Consider the following 18,257-nt stretch of genomic DNA (forward strand, 5'->3'; position numbering starts at 1 on the left):
TGATGAGTAGAAAAGGATTAAGGAGGGACAAAAACATGAAGACGTGTATGCAGGGAGTGTTTCTAAGAGGCAGGCGGAATAAAGATGATGTCTGTCCTTGTCTACAAATAGAAGTGAGTCTGTGCATACGTTTAGGGCGGTGGAAACTAGGATGAATAGCAATGTCTGGATTTTAAAGTCGGACAAGTAAATGGCACCCAACAGTGAGCTCATTTTATGTCTTGTTTTTTCCTCGTCTCATTGCCCCTCTGTCTCTCCCACCTTCCATTCTGTTCCCATGCTCCCCAGGCCAAGTGTCTTCCTCTTTGCTGGCCTCTGGATTGCCTGAGTATTTGTCTCACTGCTTAACTTCCTGCACAGCCGGGTGCTCAATCTGTTTGTAAAGTTCGACGAGCCAGTTTCCTGTTACCCCTTAGTTCCCCTATATGCTTTTCTTGAAGCAGCTGGGGTATTAAATCTCTGATGTAATATCAGTGTATGCAGCAATTGGTTGCTCTCTTTTGGGTTATTTGGTATATAGTACATTTTTGACCCAGTTAGCAGATAGATCTGAGACTTTCCCTCATCTCACTTTGCATTTCTATTTCCAACCACTTTAATGTATTTGTTGTGTGTGCAGTTTGCCCCCAATTCTTTCACTCACTTTACCTATATACAGTGGCTTTATAAAAGTATAGAAGTAAAATTCTCCTCCTCACATATAAAGCCCTTAATGATCATACATCAGAGATCTGATTGGTCCATATGTTCCTAACAGAGCACTTTGTTCTCAGACTGCAGGTTTACTGGTGGTTCCTAGAGTCTCTAGAAGTAGAATGGGAGGCAGATCCTTTAATTATCAGGCTCCTCTCCTGTGGAACCAGCTCCCAGTTTTCCCAGTCTCTCTCCTAGACATAGCTACTGGCTGAGCTTCTACTGTGACTAACTGTATGTGCTCTCTTTCATACTCTAGACTTGAAAACTGGCTTAGAGTTCATCTGTTTAGCTGTCTTTCTCTCTTCAACGAAGCCACTAAAGGAGCTACAACCATTAATTTTTCACTTTTCTTTCCCATAGAAAGTGCTCCAGCATCAGTGCTTCTGTGTTCTTTTGTGTCTCTGCTTTGTTCTCTCAAACCCCTAGTTGGTCGTGGGCGATGGCCGCTCACACTGAGCCCGGTTCTGGTTCTGCTGGAGATTTCTTCCTGTTTAAAAGGGGGTTTTCCTCTCCACTGTCGCTACATGCTCATGATGTACATTGCTACATGAGGGATTGCGGCAGAATCAATGCAAGCGCCTGCCCACTATGTATTGTCATAAAAATAATTCTGTCAGAACAGATGTCTTTCACTCTGATCAGGATATATAGACCTCCAAATGCAAAATGTTACTTCTACGATAAATTAAATGTGTTACTCCGACAGTGTGACATGAACAATGAAGTCATATTAATGGGAGATTTTAACATAAATTGGAACAATAAAGATAAGAAGAAGGAACTAAAAAAATATTAGTCAAATATTTTTTTTAAACAGATAATAGAAGGACCAACCAGGATTACAAATGCTTCAGTAACATTAATTGACTTGCTTTTTACAAACGGATCTCAATGAATAAATAAAATCTACAGTTTGACCACAGGGATGTCAGACCATAATATGATACTGTTTATAAGAAAACTCACCAAACCAGATTCCATTTCTCACATGGAATAAACAATTAAAAGTCCCTATACTCAGTTATAAAACCTTGAAAATGCAATCTGTGGAACAGATTGGTGCCAACATTTCAAGGAGAATAGTTGTAGCTCCTTTATGGCACAATCTAAAGCAACTAATAAATAGTTTCACGAGAGGTCAAATGCAAACCAGATCATGGACAGAATCTACCATGGTTAAATGAAAAGATATGGTCACTTATGAAACAAAGAGATCACTCTTAAGATGGTACTTAAGAGTAAAAAGGAACATGACAGATGTGTATTCACTACACTAAGAAATAAAGTCGCAAAAGAGCTTAGAAAGGCAAAAGCAACTTTTTTATTGATGTTATTAACAACTCCAAAGGAATTGCTAAAGAGATCTGGCAGAACCTAAAGAATTTAACAGGAAAATCAATAATAAAAAAAATTAAATAAATGAAACTTATCGATTATAAATCATATGACGATGCTGGTGTAATTGCCAATCCCTTCAGTCAGTATTTTATCGATTCAATTAGGAAAATGAGTAATTAAAGAAATACTCTGGGGCACCACTGAACATCAATGAAGTGACATGCTCTAAAATAGAAACAGTAAATTCATGTTTAAAATCATCAAAGACTAAAAATATCTTTTAGTATAGACACTATTTCTAAAACAAATAAAAATGCTTCAATTCTATCCATCTGTAAAATTATAAATTGTTTAATTAATGAAGGAGTTTTTCCTACAGCATGGAAAACGGAAGTAATCACGCCAGTCTTTCATTTGGGTGAAGAACGGGAAGCTAAAAGGTGAGACTGTAATGGTGCGTTCACACCGAACGCGGTTTCTGCGAAAGGAGTGAAAAATCTTTTTCCTAAATTCTCATTGCATCAACTAATCAGGGACTGGATGTGGCAGTGACGTAGGGTGAAGGACCAAAAGGGGGAAAGAAGCGGTTGTCAGTGAAGATGGAGGACCAGATCATAGTGGCGGTGTGCGGCATGCCAGAGTTGTATGACTCAACTAATTACTTTTACCGAGACAAGTACAGAAAGGACCTGGCCTGGTTATGTTTAGGCACAAATATCTTATATTTAGGAGATGTGGACATTAAAAATCGGCTGTTTTTTTATTGAGCTGAGATTTATTTACTCACCGAAGACAGATGGACAGGCGTTCAGCAGCGGGGATACAGCGCAGGTAAACCGCGGTGAAGTTGGTTTGAAGTTGGATGTTCAAGTTCCGTTGAGTTGGCGGCATCTAGCTCACGGTTGATCCAATTCAGGCACTCAGATTTTCCACGATTGTTTGGTTCGGAAACTTATTGACGGTCCCTAGTGAACCACCGCGCGTCAGAAGAGGGAGCAACAGAGAGCAGCTAGCCAAAATCTGGGTGCCTGACTCGGATCGGCCGTGGGCTGGATGCCGCTGGCTCCACGGAGCTCGAGTGTCCGGCTTCGGGCTGGCTTCACAGCGGTCGCCGGTAGTTGGTGTCCCGGAGGCCGATTCGTCTCCCAACACGGGGCAGCAGATCTTTGAACTGGGTCCTGGATAGTACCGCTGAAATCAACCGTCATCCAGACGCAGCTCCTGGAATAGGTGGTGGTAATCTCTGAACTGTTCCCGAAGAATCTGGTGAACCTAGGGACGTCGGTGGCGTTTTTCAGCTCTCCACAGGTAAAACACCGTGATTATCCGCGAAATCCATGTCCAGCATGTTCAGTTGAAACCAGCAAGCAGCAGATGGAAGCTCCTCCTATTTGATGACGCGGCAAAGTGTTGCCGCTTGTTGCCTAATGCCAACGTGGCGTTCACGCGGAATGTCAAGTGGGCAAAAGCACACACATGACGCGAAATATTCGCAGAATCCGCATTCGGTGTGAACGCACCATAACGTACCATTTAGGAAAAGCTCTTTTGGTCAAGCTGCCTTTCTGTTCGTGCATCGCACTCTTGGAACACATTACCATTAAAATTAAGGAACATGTCATCACTGCATATTTTAGCGGCCTTTAGCAGTGGCTTTTGAATAATCAAAATTGCACTCATGATTTAAATTAAGATGTTTTTATGAAATAAATATAAAATTTTCTTAATTGAATTTTTTTTTAATAACATGTTCTTATAATCCCCAACCTGTTTTAATAGTAAGTAACCTTATTACATTTGGTAGATGTTATGTCCTGCTCTTGTAAATGTGTGTCCATGTGCTTGTCATTTGTGTTTTTACGATCAACCAGCCACAGGACTACAGATGAAAATTAGCCCTTGTGGCTAGTGAAGGATGCAAATCACTGACTCGATGGAATCTGCTGGGTTTCCTTAGATAGAAAAACCTTTTAACCAATTTAAATAATAATCTGACTGCACTGTTTGATAGTTAGGATTAATTGGAATGTATGTACCTAACTTGCAATCTGTGTGATTAGACTGAATCAACTTTGTAAAGTGCCTTGAGATAACGTGTTGTGAATTGGCACAATGTAAATAAAAGTGAATAGAATTTAATTTTTTCATACCCTCTGAACGTTTTTCACATTTTGCCACATTCAAACCAAAAACTACTTTATCAGAATTGTATGTAAGATATCAACACTAGTAGCACATTATTGTGTTGTGAAAGAAAAGTGATACATGATTTTCAAAATGTCTTCCAGATACAAAGCTGAAAAGTGTGGTGTACACTTGTATTCAGTCCCCCTGAGTCAATGCTTGATTTTTTTTTGCTGCTTATCGGGTCTATCTCTAGTAGCTTCACACACGTGGAGACTTAAGGTTTGGCCAGTTCCTCCTTTGCAAAAAGGCTCAAGCCCAACTGGATGTAGAGCATCTGTGAGAGATAGAACCCGGTATTTGGCTCCATCCATTTCCCATCAACTCTCCTGAATAAAAGCATCCTCACAGCATGATGCTGCCACGACCATTTTGTTTTTGTTGAGGTTGATGGGGAGTGTTGGTGTTTTGCATGTAGACCAAAAACCTCAGTGTGATCTGACCAAATGACCCTTTTCCACATGTTTGCCATGTCTTCTATGTAGCTTGTGGTGAACTGCTTGAGATTACTTTTGACTTTTTTCAACAACGACTTTATTCTTGCCAGTCTTTCTGATGGCCAGATTTGTGGAGTGCATGACTAACTGTTGTCTTGTCAGCATTTTCTCCCTCATGAGTTACCATTGGCCTGTTTGCAGCTTCTTATTATAAAATACATTGGTGTTTGCATATTGCTTGACAAATTGTGAACAAATGAATGGGGTGTGAGTAGTTTTCAGGCACTGTAATCCTAGAAAACTGTTTCATAGTGACTCCTGTTCCATTTTGTTCAAGAAAAGAAAACCCAACCAATAACATCTAATTTTGCCAAGTGTGTCGCTGAGCTTTTTAGGCAGCACACACGGGGGTTGTTTGGTACTCAGTCCAGTTGGCACTGAGCTGAATGTGGACAATTTGTAGAAGAGGCTTGTTGTGTTCTCCAGAAGACTTGTTGCCCTTTAGTGTTTTCTAATCTTTTTATTGTTTTGTGGGTTTTACTGGAGATGTTGTTTTGATTCTACAAATAGGAGAGATGTATAAATATGTAGATCTAGATCTAGAGAGAGATATAGATATGTATAATGTGATTAGATTTTTGTGTGTGGCAGTTAAAGTGGAAACTTCTACCTTATCTGATTCCTGAAGCATTCCTTCACTTTCTTCTGACAGAGACAGAGCAGTGTTTCATGCCGGGTCTTGTCGGTGCTTAACGGAGCTTTCTCTATTCTCTGTCCCTCCAGATTAATCATCGCGGTCTTCTGAAAGTCTTGAGCGATTGTCATCCTCTGAGATTTAAATCAGCCAGTCTTGCCCTACAGAGACGAAACACTATCATTCAAAGGGGAGATGAAGCCGGATGGGGTTGCCACGGCAGCACTGGAGCCAATGGAAACATTGGACTCTAATCCAGCAAATGAGGCAGCACCACCTGCAGGGCAGGAGCCCGACCTTGTATCCGTTCCAGCTGAGGAGATGCCACAGCATTCTGCTGGAGATAAGGGGGAAGTGGAGCCACAGGCAAACCAGGGCAAGGAAACCCCAGCTGCCAAGACTGGCACCAAGGCCTCTGGTGACACTAAAGCCAAGGCTACCAACAAGGCTGCTCCTAAGACAAAACCCAGCACCACAAGCTCATCCAAGGCTCCATCTGGCCCACGTTCAAACCCATCCCAGAGTCGGCTGTCAAATGGCTCGTCTAAGCCTCAGACTAATGGTGTAGTTAAGAAGACCACACCTGCTGCAGAAAAAAAGGGCACCCCAACCTCTGCTTCCATCAAAAAACCAACTGGGACAGCAGGTGCACCAGCTTCCAAGACCACTACTAAAGTTGGAGAGAAAAAGGCTCCAGGGACCCCCTCTACCACCAACAATGCAAAGTCAACAGCGGGAGCACCAGCAACCAAAAAGACTCCATCCATTACTTCTAATGGTGTCAAATCCAGCACTGCTGTGGCTGCAAAAAAGCCTCCAGGTTGGTTATATTCCTTCACTGATTCCGTCTTGTAGGTTTTTTTAAGTTGCAGTGGCTTGCAAATGAACATTACAGCCAAGGAATTTTATTGCGATTTTATGTGAATGACCTACACAATGTTGGATATATTATTCTGATAACCCTTAATAAAATGTAGTGTAACCAGTTACCTTGAGGAGTCACCTACTCGGTGAATAGAATCCACCAGTGTGTACTCTGTCAACTCCTCAGCTTAAGTGGGATAAACAGGACAACTATTACTTGTTCTCACCACAGATCTGTCCTCTGTGGAGGAGTGGCAAGAAGAAAAGCATAATAACTACCTCTTAAAGTTTGCCAGGGGACACTGCAAACAGGGGAAATGTTACCTTCAGGCCTTAATGCAAATGTATGGTCAGAAAATCCCTGAACACACCATGCCCCCAGTCAAAAATGGTGGTGGCAGCATTGTGCTGTGGGGAAACGGGGCAGAGTTGATGGTAAGATGATTGGAGTTCAGTGCAGGGCCGTCCTGAAAGAGACCTGTATGAGCCTGCAAAATACTTCATACTGGAGCAAAAGTTGACCTTCCAGCAGGACAATGGGCCTAAACATACAGCCAGAGCTACAGTGAAATAGTTTGGATCAGAGTATATTCATGTTTAGAATGGTCCAGTCAAAGTTCAGACCTGAATCTAATTGAGAATCAGTGGCAAGATAAGAAAAGTTATGTTTACAGATGCTCTCTATCCATTCTGACTAAGCTTGAGCCGCTTTATCAAGAAGATAAAGCCAAACATTCATCTTGTAGATGTGTAAAGCTGGAAAAGACAAGCTATACCTTTTTAAAAGCCAACAGCTATAACCACAACAATAGATAGTTTTACAAAGTAATGACCCCGTTGGACCATTCCAATTATCTGATAAACTTTTCAGATTTTCATTTGGAAAAAATGTCAGCTGTGTGCTGCTTTTATTGGTCATTTAGATAAGATTCCAATAAAATGCATTGAGCTCTGTGGTTGTGACATGACTTTAATGTGAAACATTTAAGGGGTATGATGACTTTTGCAAGGCACAAAGTATAATTAGGTTCACCTTTTGAAAACAAGTGTTTACTGATATGCAGTTATACAATATCTACTCACTGCATGGATTTCTCATGTTTATTACACATGTCAAGGTGGCTGTTTCTGAGCTATTATAAAGGCTTTGCCGTAGATTGCTCTAACACAGTTTATAACCCTGACTTAAATCTGTGACTTAAACAACTATTTAAGTCTGGACTACATTATTGAATGATGTCCTTGCAACATTTATTTCTCAATCTTCTCTCCTCCAGTTTCCAAACCTGCTTCCGCAGCTCCAACCAAGAATAGCTCTGTTGACTCATCCAAGGCGGACAAACCCCCAGTTTCCAAAACAACCAGGTAGGCTTAAAAATGGTTCCAACACTATTTAAGAAAACTGACTTTTTCATAAATCAAAAAATCCCCTCAAAACAGATAAAAATCCTCCCATTTGAATGTATAAGCATAGAGTTTAAACCTCCTCAGTGTCAACTAAAAAGCAGTTGGTTGAAAAGGTTTGACTTGGCTACCGGTTCAGAGGATTCTGTTAAAGAAAGAACTCCCTGGAGGAATGGAGGACAATGAATCCGCCACATAGAAGCTGGGAGAAGCCGGGCATAAGTAGGCCAGCAAGCAGCCAATGTTAGAACAAGCCTTAGAGCCTTGCAGAGTTTTGTCAGAGCAAGCATTATTCAGCTTTATTAATAAAACAAGTGTTCGGGAGGGCTTAATCTGGGATGGGGATGGAGTGAGAGCGAGTGAATCCTTTTGGGGGATTTGCATCTTTAAACTGAACACTTGTTTTGAGTTTTTGCGCGGCCGCTTGTTTTTGTGTGGGATCAGACCAACGTGTTTTCTCACCCGAGTCACACTGTGTGCATGATGTTAGATCCTGAGGTGGCTTGGTGATGAGTTAGGAAAGATGGCTGAAAGAACTCCTTGTTAGTAATCATATTATGATCAGATTGAGCATAGCTTGTTTGGAAAAGCAGTGGCTTCTTTTTTCATCACTGGTATGATTTTTGTGTGTGTGTGTGTGTGTGTGTGTGTGTGTGTGTGTGTGTGTGTGTGTGTGTGTTGGCACTTTGATAAGCTAGACACTGATTGAACTGATTGTGAAACACACACAGAGAAAGTGAAAGAATTCCCAAAATTGCATAACATTTGACATTCTGTTAAAAAAACACATATTCTAAACAATGACTGAAGACATTCAGTCATTGTTTAGAATGACTGAAGACATGCTGAAGATGTATTTAATGTAATATTTACACATGTGCTGAATTATCCAATGGCCAGTTTTCCTAAGTCTTTGATCTGTTGATGCTGATTTTTGCCGATACTGATTTCTCTTTAAGAACTTTAAAATAAGGAGATAAAACTGCTTTTGAAATTGGCCTGAAAGATCATTAATCATTTCTATTAGGAACACCAGTTGCTATAAAAGAATGTTTTAAATTTTCAAATAAAGGCAAAATTGCAACTCATTTGACATTTTAACTGTATTCAGCATCTTATATTAGCAATTAGCATGGTTGGCACTACTGTGTGTATTTAATTGGGTGTTGGTCCCCAGCCCTGGTCGTCAGGGCCCACTGTCATACACGGTTTAGATGTTTCTCTGATGCCAGCAACTGATTTCAATGAAAGGATCATTAATAGGCTTTGGCAAAGCTTCATGGCATGAAGAAGTAATATTATCATTTGAATCAAGTGTGCGTTTGCAAATCTAAACTATGTCCAGAAGACCTGGGTTGAGGACCATTGTCCTGGAGAATGTAGACCTTCACCCTGAAATCCTCAAAAGCCTGGCAAATCCAGCACATTGAAATATTTCATATTGAAAGCCAAAAAGAAGTTGCTAGAAGTCTAATAAAATTAGACTGTGCATTTCTACAAAAATACCAAAAGTATTAACAAATAACGATGTTTCTAGCAGTAGCAGTGTGCTTGGTGAGCTTAAGAAGCATTCTAATGTCCTGTGCAGTTTTGTTATCTTTATACAGCTTCAGGCTAATTATCCCCCCCACTTTAACTTTTCAGCTGCTTTTCATGGCTGTTAAAGTGTAGTAAAGTGAAAATAGCTGAAATTTTTCCATAAAACATTTTAGATAGATCTGTAGAAGTGTTGAATCTGGTAGGACTGCAAGACGTAAATTTACAAAGCAAAAGAAATCCCATTTATATTGTGAAAGGTCCAAAAAATCTTGAATTCTAATGGAAATTGTACAGCTTGAATTTTCTAATGTTGAATAATAATAATAACTATTATTATTATTGGTTTAAAACAATGAAGCAGAATCTTAAAGTAGAAAGGACCTTAATGGAAAGGTGGAAGTCTTCTCTTAATGGCAATATACTTTCATGTAGCTCCTCTAGTCCATACTAAGTGGCCAGTCACTATGAGTTGGGAGTTTAAAATCCCTTCCCCCTCCTCTCTAGTCTCCTTTTGCCCTGTGTAGCAGCTGGATTGTGGAGATTACTTTCAGATTACTGCTTTATACAATGGTTGATGTGCAAACATCTCATTAAATAGAATTATACAAGGTCACATTGGTAATCGCTTGCATAGTCCAGAACAGTGACTTAGCAACACATTCAAACTGTCCTTATGATTTCACTCCCTACTGCTGAAAAGGTTGTCGTGTTCTTCCAATGTTAGTCTCATTATTGTCTACTTATTTGAAAACTAGGGTAGCTCAAATGCTGATCAGTAAAGCTTGCAAAAATGTTGGAACTCTTGCTGCAAACATTGAGAGTACCAAATCTGCCTAGACTGGATGAAAATGGATGAAGCTTGTTCATGTACTTCTAAAGGCTAATAGGGGCATGTCAAGTTCTACAGAACCTTTTTTCTAAAATCCCTGTGATACGCTTTTCCCACAGATGCAGAAATTGAAAGAAAACATATTAACATTGAAAGAACTGAGCAGTGATTTACATATTAGGATTAAAGACGCGATAACAATTGTGACACAAAATAAGCATATTTCGATGTTGAATTTTGCAAATCTAAAGCCGGCCGGAAATAACTAAGGGGAAGTCTCCGGTCATTTGTTGTGTGAGCGTCAATGATAAAAGGTTCGGGTAAAAGCCAAGTTGTGTTTAAAAACAGCGTTATTATGGTGAAATTGTGCATTGCTGGTGATGGCAGAAATAGTATTACAGCAGCTGTTAGTCTATACTACTTTCTTGAAGCGAAGAGGATCAGAGCTGGAAAACTGATGGGGGACAGATGGACTGGTCCCACCAAACCAATTGTGATTGGAGGATTTTCGGCATTACTTCGAACAAGAAACCTCTAAATTCACCAGAGAATTGATTTCAGAGGTCAGGATTTCTGACAGACGAAAGATAATATTGAAGCAGTCTATAGCCACGATGTTTAGAGCATCTAATGAGAAAAGATTTCCAAAGAAAAGGTTGTTGCTGCTGTTGCTAAATGGATCAAGACTCGGCAGGTAAGAACACTTCCTTGTTACAAAGGTACATTTAGATATCAGCAGTTATAGTTCATGATTAAAAATTAAAGATTATTTTTAAAATAAGATAAATTACATGCACATACAATATATTTAAAAGTGTCTCTACAGATTCAAATATAAAATAAAACAAATGACCCACCAGGTAGTGTCTTTAGACCTTGAATCATCCCTTGTGTCTGCTGCTGCTGCTCACTTCAACTTCAGTTGTTTCACTCAGTGCCAAATTTACTGTAACCCTGGATTTACACTGTATCTGATCCGGTCCAGTGCGAAGCCCGGAGGTGCTCCAAGGAGGCGCAGATCGCACAATTAATGCCAGTGATAAATGCCAAAACAGTTCATTCTGTAGAAGTTAAAGCAGTTAAACTGCTGCATTTTTTGTTTTATACATCCAGATATTTTCATGTTTTGCTCTACAATGGGTGAGTTCACTGAGTGCAGCAAAGCTATGTTTGTTGCTTAATTTGGTGCATTTAATATTTAATTTTTTGGTTTATAATACCTTAGTTAACCCAGTAACTAATGTAATTGGGTTAATCTAAACAACTGCTAATATATGCGTGTATTTATTAATACAGCGAGATCTAGTCAGTCTTTAGTGAATTACTTTGAAAATTTGGATGTTGTGCTTTTTCTGTTTCCTGGTGATGCAGCATGTGCTTGTGCTCTGCTATCTGATGAAAGCTGACTTTCTTCTCCTGACTCTGCTGTGTCTCTCTGTGATGGTGACTGAAATATATCTAAAGAAATATCAGATTCTTCATTGCTGTCTGTTTTACTGGCCATTGTAGCTGCAGTTAGTTTACGTGCAGGGGCTCCCCTTTGACGTCAGAAAAGTACTAATATATTGCTGTGACAATGCATCACCTCAAATGCGCTGAATTTTATTTGTTTCTAAATGTATTTGAATCAGTTAAAACCTTCAAGAAGCGCACCTTTCTTCGTCTCACAATGCTTTTATGCAGATAGGTTTGCAGGAGCACTATCTAGGCTAATGCTAGCATGTTTACTGTCTGCTTTCATCGGATTTAATTATATTTTGGCTCCAAACATTTCAGTGCAGGCATTGTGCAACAAAACGTCGATTTGAAGGTCATTGCAAGACAGACAGAGGGAGCTGCAGCAGTCAATACAGTCTCTCTTTCACTGTGAATGTCATTGTAAAGGGTGGAAAAACACTTAAGTTATTATGGAAACCCCAGCTTTATTAGATCACCACAATAATTGTGAACAAGATGTAATGCAGTTTTACAAGCCTTAATTTTGACAGTTGGGTGCACAGAAATGCAGTCTCACAGTTTGCGGGCTAATGCTATGGATGCAGCTGACATGGACTCCGACTACACCAACAACAGGGAGCTGAGGTTGAGTTCAGTCAGGGATGCAGATTATTTAAAGGTCTTAATCTCGACTATGGTTAGATACTAAGGAGGAAAAACGGGATTATTGTTTGAAGGTTAAAATAACGAGATTATTTGAGTCAGATTATTTTTGTAGATTAAAGTAGGAAGTAAACACTATTTTGTGTTATTATTGCATTACATTGAGAAGACTTGTGACTTAGAGAAGGATTTTCTTGCTGTTGACCTACATCACAAAGAGAAGGATAACTACTACAGATGGGCTCCTCAAACAGCCCTGTACACTCCTGAAGGCACACTTAGTGTGAAGTGTGTATGTGGGTGTCAGCCTTTGGATCTTGTCATGGGCTTTGACAGGGCCATAAATTTCAGCTTTAATTAGATTTTGCCCTTTTTCTACCTGATTCAGTAGTTAATTTAGGGCCGTTATCAGATGACTTAAGATGAACTATCCGCTTCTGTTTACTTGGTCTTCCTCTGAAAGTACGGCTGATTTAATTCAATCTAAAGCAGGTTCCAGTTATCTGAGAAATAAAAGTGCTCAGAACAAACAGGTTTACTAAGTGACAATCTAATTTTAAACAACTTACAAATGTTTTTCTTGTTAGGCTTTTGTTTAGCCTTATTGAGTTTCCATCTTAAATTGATTTTTCTAAATGTTGTTTCAATTTTAATGTTCCTTTTCTTTACATTTAAAGTTGACAGTGTTTTTTTCAGTTTTTGCTATTTATGAGGAGCTAAAGCGATAAATCCTGACTAGCATTCTAGTGACAACAGGGTTCTCATATACAATACAGAGGCTACAAAAGGATGTATGCAGGATGTGTGGTTCACCTGTGGTGCTCATGGATGCCTGGATTGGAGGAATAGAAGCCAATTATAATGCAGGACATGAGTTCACTTGCTGGTGTAATACTCTCTATGATGGGAAGGTGAAGGGGGGAGGGAGGCAAACTGACATGCTGGCTCTCTGGACGTGTGCTATATGTGAGTCTGAGCTGCTTTCTTCCCCCGGCACTCCTGTCTCTAGAGTCTCCAGAGCTAATGGTTGCAGGGAAGTATGGGAGCTGCAGACCCAAATAGGTCATGTCAGCCCGACTCGGCTACTTTCACTTCAACCAGACATACTTCGCTTTTAGGCTTTCTGTAAAGGTGGACTAAAGAAAATAAAAGATGCAGAGGGATTTACAGAAGAAGGTGAGTGAAAAATGGGAGGAATCATCGTCCTGCTGTAGAGCAGAGGATGCCATGCAAGGGTATTCAGGCCTTGATGTGCAAACATAGCCGCCTATGTTCCTACATTAGTCATGCTCTTTTTCCCACTGATGGTCCCTTAGGGATGATACATTTTTATCGGAGTGGATTGAATACAGCCGTCATGATTCAACAAATTAAGCTGATGTAATGCTCTGACACTGCTGAGTGCATGTTAAACAGCAGTAGGAAGGGCTTCTTGTTCAGCAGTCCAGCATCAAGCAGATGCCATGTTGCACAGGCTGTAAATCTTCAGTCCTGCCAAGGGTGCGGCCAATAATTTTGCGATGCAGTCTCACTCTGGCATGATTATTTCAGGATGCAGCCACAGAACCAATTACTAAATGGATTAGGATGGAGTGAATTGGAACTAGTGAAAGGGGAAGGCACATGTCTGGTTGTAGGGGAAACAATGTAGGCGTTTCACTGGTACCGCAGATATGACCAATGAGATATTTTAAGTGGACTCTGGAGAAAACACTTATTTCTGTTCTGCTCTTAAATATAAACAAAATATATTGACATCATTTAATATACGGTGGCTCCCAAAACGTTTCTTTTCAGCCACTTTACTCTGACACCAGTAATTACAATCCAGTGCAACCAACTTCCTTCAGAAGTCACCTATAGTGACTTGTGCCCAAACCTAAATTGACAGGGTGAGGTTAAATTGACAGGGTGAGGTTAAATTGACAGGTGAGGTTAAGGAAAACACTAATGCAAGAAGCAGCCAAGAGGCCCACAGTAACTCTGGAGGAGCTAAGTCATGTACTCCATAAATCTGGCACCCTTGGAAGGGTGACAAGAACAACACCATTGTTTAAAGACAGTTATAAGAAGTCCCGTCTGGAGTTGGCCACTACCCATGTAGGGGACAATGCAAACCTGTGGAAGAAGGTGCTTTTAGGCCTACATCTAGAACACTCTGTAGAGGATCACTAACACTGCACTTCAGTCTGAACACACCATTCCTACAATGAAATACTGCTATGGCAGCATGATTTTCTTCAACAGGTACAGGGAAGTAAATCATAGTTGATGACAAGATAGATGGAGCTAAATACTGTGTAGTCCTGGAAAAATACCAGATGGGTCACATTTTGATTATTTATTTATTTATTTTTTTACATTTTCTTCAGAATTTGACTTCCTGGAACATTTTTATCTTCAGTATTATGTCTTGTGTGCATTTCCACTTTACTGGGCCTATTTGTGTAGATTACTTTGCCTGAGGCAATCTAGGGTCACAATTCTCAACGTATTGCAATAGCGGAGTACGGGAGTATCATTTATGGTTTAAAAGCCATGGACCGCTGCTTCAAACTGTGTGCAGATATATAGGTAGAATGGTTGGGATTATAATTGGCCATAGTGATTAGGATTATAAAGTGAATTAAAACCACTTTTAACTCAGAAGTGTCTTAAACGAAAAAACACATACACACAGCAGCTGTTGAAGCAGAATGTCTGCTCCTTTTTTCAAGTTAAAATCGGTAGATGATCAACAATCCTGGGCAGTTGTGAGTGCTTAAATATATATCTCAGCGCATAGTCGCTAAAAACATATCAACTGGTTAAATTGCCTTTTTAAAAGACTTTAAATAGAGCATTACCATCTCCACACAGATATTCAGTGAGGGTGACTGATTTGATATGTTCTGTATGCAAACAGAAATACTGAACTCCTGTCTGGTCATTTCTGGTTAGTAGAACATATGAAGTGTAAAGGTCTACAAACTGGGAGGTGACTGGAACAAAATGCTCAACCAGTGAGATATGTTTAGCTTCCTCCCACTACAGAGTGCTTCTTTTGTTCAGGGTGCATCCAAAAAGTCCTACCTCCCTAGCAGAGGCTGAATGAGCAAACATTTCTTCCAAAATTAAGTTCAAGGGGTATGAATACTTCTGTAAGCATTCTAATCATTTCTATTACATTCTCTGAAAAGACTAAGAACTGACCATTTTCTTTGCCGTTTTGAATAAATGAGACAAACATTATCTGTGTCACTTTAAATCTAGTCCTACAGTACACAAACTGATTTTTAGCTTCGGGTGTAATTTTATTGCCATGATTCAATTAAAAGCCAGAATAATCACACAACAGCCTTTGTGCTACATTGGTGCCAGCACTGCTGTAGCTCCACAGTTCTAGGTGGCTTTTGGCCCATATGAATAACATATCAAAGAGAAACCAATCATTTTAATCTCCTTTAGTGCGAAAAAACCTGATCTGACTTTGACAGAATCTTGATCCTGCCTCCGTTCCTTTGTTCAATTAGTATAATATCATTTTCATGGTTGACTATGCTGCATGGAAGATGTTTCTTAATTTTCTTTTACATACCCTGTTTCCTATTTTGTCACAACAAAGGTTCACCTGCTGGCAGCTAGGTTCAAACCCAGCAATACATATGCAACTCTTTGACGGAGCACACGCAAATCTGCATTAAACTAAAATGTCATCAGAGATCCTCAGGCGAGCGAGGCGAACTCTCATTGTTTTGCAGTGTGCATCAGTGAGCCTGGAGCCACTAAGTTACTGAGTAATACAGGATTTTTCAGCTCCAGTGCCTTTATGGGTGTTTGTTAAAATTAGCTTTAACCTCAATTTATAGTCTCTATGGAAGCCCTGTGGCAAAATGTAAACAATGAACACTATATTATATTTCCTATAATAAAACCACCCCTGTCCGAGGTAAATACAGGTCCTTAATTTAAACAAAAAGCTTGTGAATACTTGTCAATCACTCCGTTGATAGTGCATCTAATTACAGAGTGAAGCATCACTGGATTCAGGCTCTATGGACGAGTTGTGGTGAACTACTTCTAATTTCAGAGCACAAAAGATGTCAGTCTGCTATGGCCTTTGGAAAGATGGGGATCATTAGGAAAAACATTATTTAAAATAATGTAATAAGATTGTAGATTTTCTGGAATTGCATCAAACTACAAGCACAGTGTTGCAGAAGAGTTCATCATAACATGAGTATCTTTGCAGATTTTGGGGTTTTCTATAGATTTGGAGGTTTTTGTGCCTTTTTATTTTTTTTGCTTTGAAACTGTTTTTGAGCCACAGAATGTTTGGAGTGGGATGTCTGGGTTTGAATGTTGTGTTGACTGAGTGACAATAGTGATGCACCAATCAAATCACCTGATCAAACCCCACTGACAGGTGATTGGCAGACAAAATACTGAAAAATCGGACCCCCCGTCTGTTCAGTAAATGCTTCAAAACATTCTGTCAGTGCATAAACAAACAGCATCTCCTTCTGAGTTTCACATACAGATTAGGGATGTATGCTTTGATGCATAAAGGAGAATGATCTTGTAAGCTATTAATTTCTGGTTTGATTCAGAACTATTACACTCTGGATCAAAATCTTAAGCCCATTAAAAAAAGAAATTTAGCCTTTTGGTGTCCAGCACAATCTATCAGGCATACACAGCCAGATACCAGACAGCAGCAAGAGAATGGTGGACTTGTGGTGCTTGTAAACAACAGATGGTGTAATCTGACCTGAGCATATCCCTGTGAAGGTGAAGATCTGTGTCCGTGACATTGAACTATTGGGAGTTTGTATAAGTGCACATCACCTCATCTGATCTGTTGTTGCAAATTTAAAAATACAAAATTCCAGTACCTTCAATTGCCCTCTCTTCACTTTCTGCTCAGCTTATTTGTCTTGTTCTGTAGCTGCTTCTTATTTTAACTGAAAGTAATAATAATAATTATTATTATAATAATTTAATACTAATGAAAAGCAAAAAAAAAAGAATAAGAAATATGTTTGACAAAATCTTCAGTTGCTCTTTGTCTGTAATGTAAATATTTGGTACGGTTGGAATCGAAAGCAAAACATAACTGAAAAATGAGAGATCCATTTTATTTATCCTCAATCTTCTGTCCTTGTAACTATGATCTTTAACTGCCTAATTCGAATGGCACAAATGAAAAAATTATTTTCACTTTAGTGTCAACATCTTACTCACTTGGGCCGCATGGATTTGAAGTTAAAAATGAAAGTGTTATTTTTATTTTAATGACCAGGCTCTTCAGTTCAGGGAGAGATTTCTCTTGCCATAATGGTTACAAATGTACTCCTAAATTAACTGTTTAACACTCCACTACTAACACACTAAAATGGCATCTTTCATTGCATTTTATTGGAAATATACAGGGGTTGGACAATGAAACTGAAACACCTGTCATTTTAGTGTGGGAGGTTTCATGGCTAAATTGGACCAGCCTGGTAGCCAGTCTTCATTGATTGCACATTGCACCAGTAAGAGCAGAGTGTGAAGGTTCAATTAGCAGGGTAAGAGCACAGTTTTGCTCAAAATATTGAAATGCACACAACATTATGAGTGACATACCAGAGTTTAAAAGAGGACAAATTGTTGGTGCACGTCTTGCTGGCGCATCTGTGACCAAGACAGCAAGTCTTTGTGATGTATCAAGAGCCACGGTATCCAGGGTAATGTCAGCATACCACCAAGAAGGATGAAACACATCCAACAGGATTAACTGTGGACACAAGAGGAAGCTGTCTGAAAGGGATGTTCGGGTGCTAACCCGGATTGTATCCAAAAAACATAAAACCACGGCTGCCCAAATCACGGCAGAATTAAATGTGCACCTCAATTCTCCTGTTTCCACCAGAACTGTCCGTCGGGAGCTCCACAGGGTCAATATACACGGCCGGGCTGCTATAGCCAAACCTTTGGTCACTCATGCCAATGTCAAATGTCGGTTTCAATGGTGCAAGGAGCACAAATCTTGGGCTGTGGACAATGTGAAACATGTATTGTTCTCTGATGAGTCCACCTTTACTGTTTTCCCCACATCCAGGAGAGTTACGGTGTGGAGAAGCCCCAAAGAAGCGTTCCACCCAGACTGTTGCATGCCCAGAGTGAAGCATGGGGGTGGATCAGTGATGGT

General features: G+C 39.8%; 1 protein-coding gene across 2 annotated transcripts in view; it reads left to right on the top strand.

The window, feature by feature from the left end:
- wu:fb95e10 (mucin-2) overlaps positions 1 to 18,257 on the top strand; it is a 42,615-nt gene that overhangs the window by 18,027 nt on the left and 6,331 nt on the right. For both annotated transcript variants that reach the window (XM_047359998.1, XM_047359999.1), the window contains exons 2-3: positions 5,439 to 6,169; positions 7,491 to 7,578. In XM_047359998.1, coding sequence (XP_047215954.1) covers positions 5,545 to 6,169; positions 7,491 to 7,578 — 713 coding nt within the window. In that variant the 5' untranslated portion in view covers positions 5,439 to 5,544. The remainder of the gene's footprint in view (positions 1 to 5,438; positions 6,170 to 7,490; positions 7,579 to 18,257) is intronic.

The sequence above is a fragment of the Girardinichthys multiradiatus genome, chromosome Y (genome assembly GCF_021462225.1).
Source record: "Girardinichthys multiradiatus isolate DD_20200921_A chromosome Y, DD_fGirMul_XY1, whole genome shotgun sequence".
Classification (NCBI taxonomy): domain Eukaryota; kingdom Metazoa; phylum Chordata; class Actinopteri; order Cyprinodontiformes; family Goodeidae; genus Girardinichthys; species Girardinichthys multiradiatus.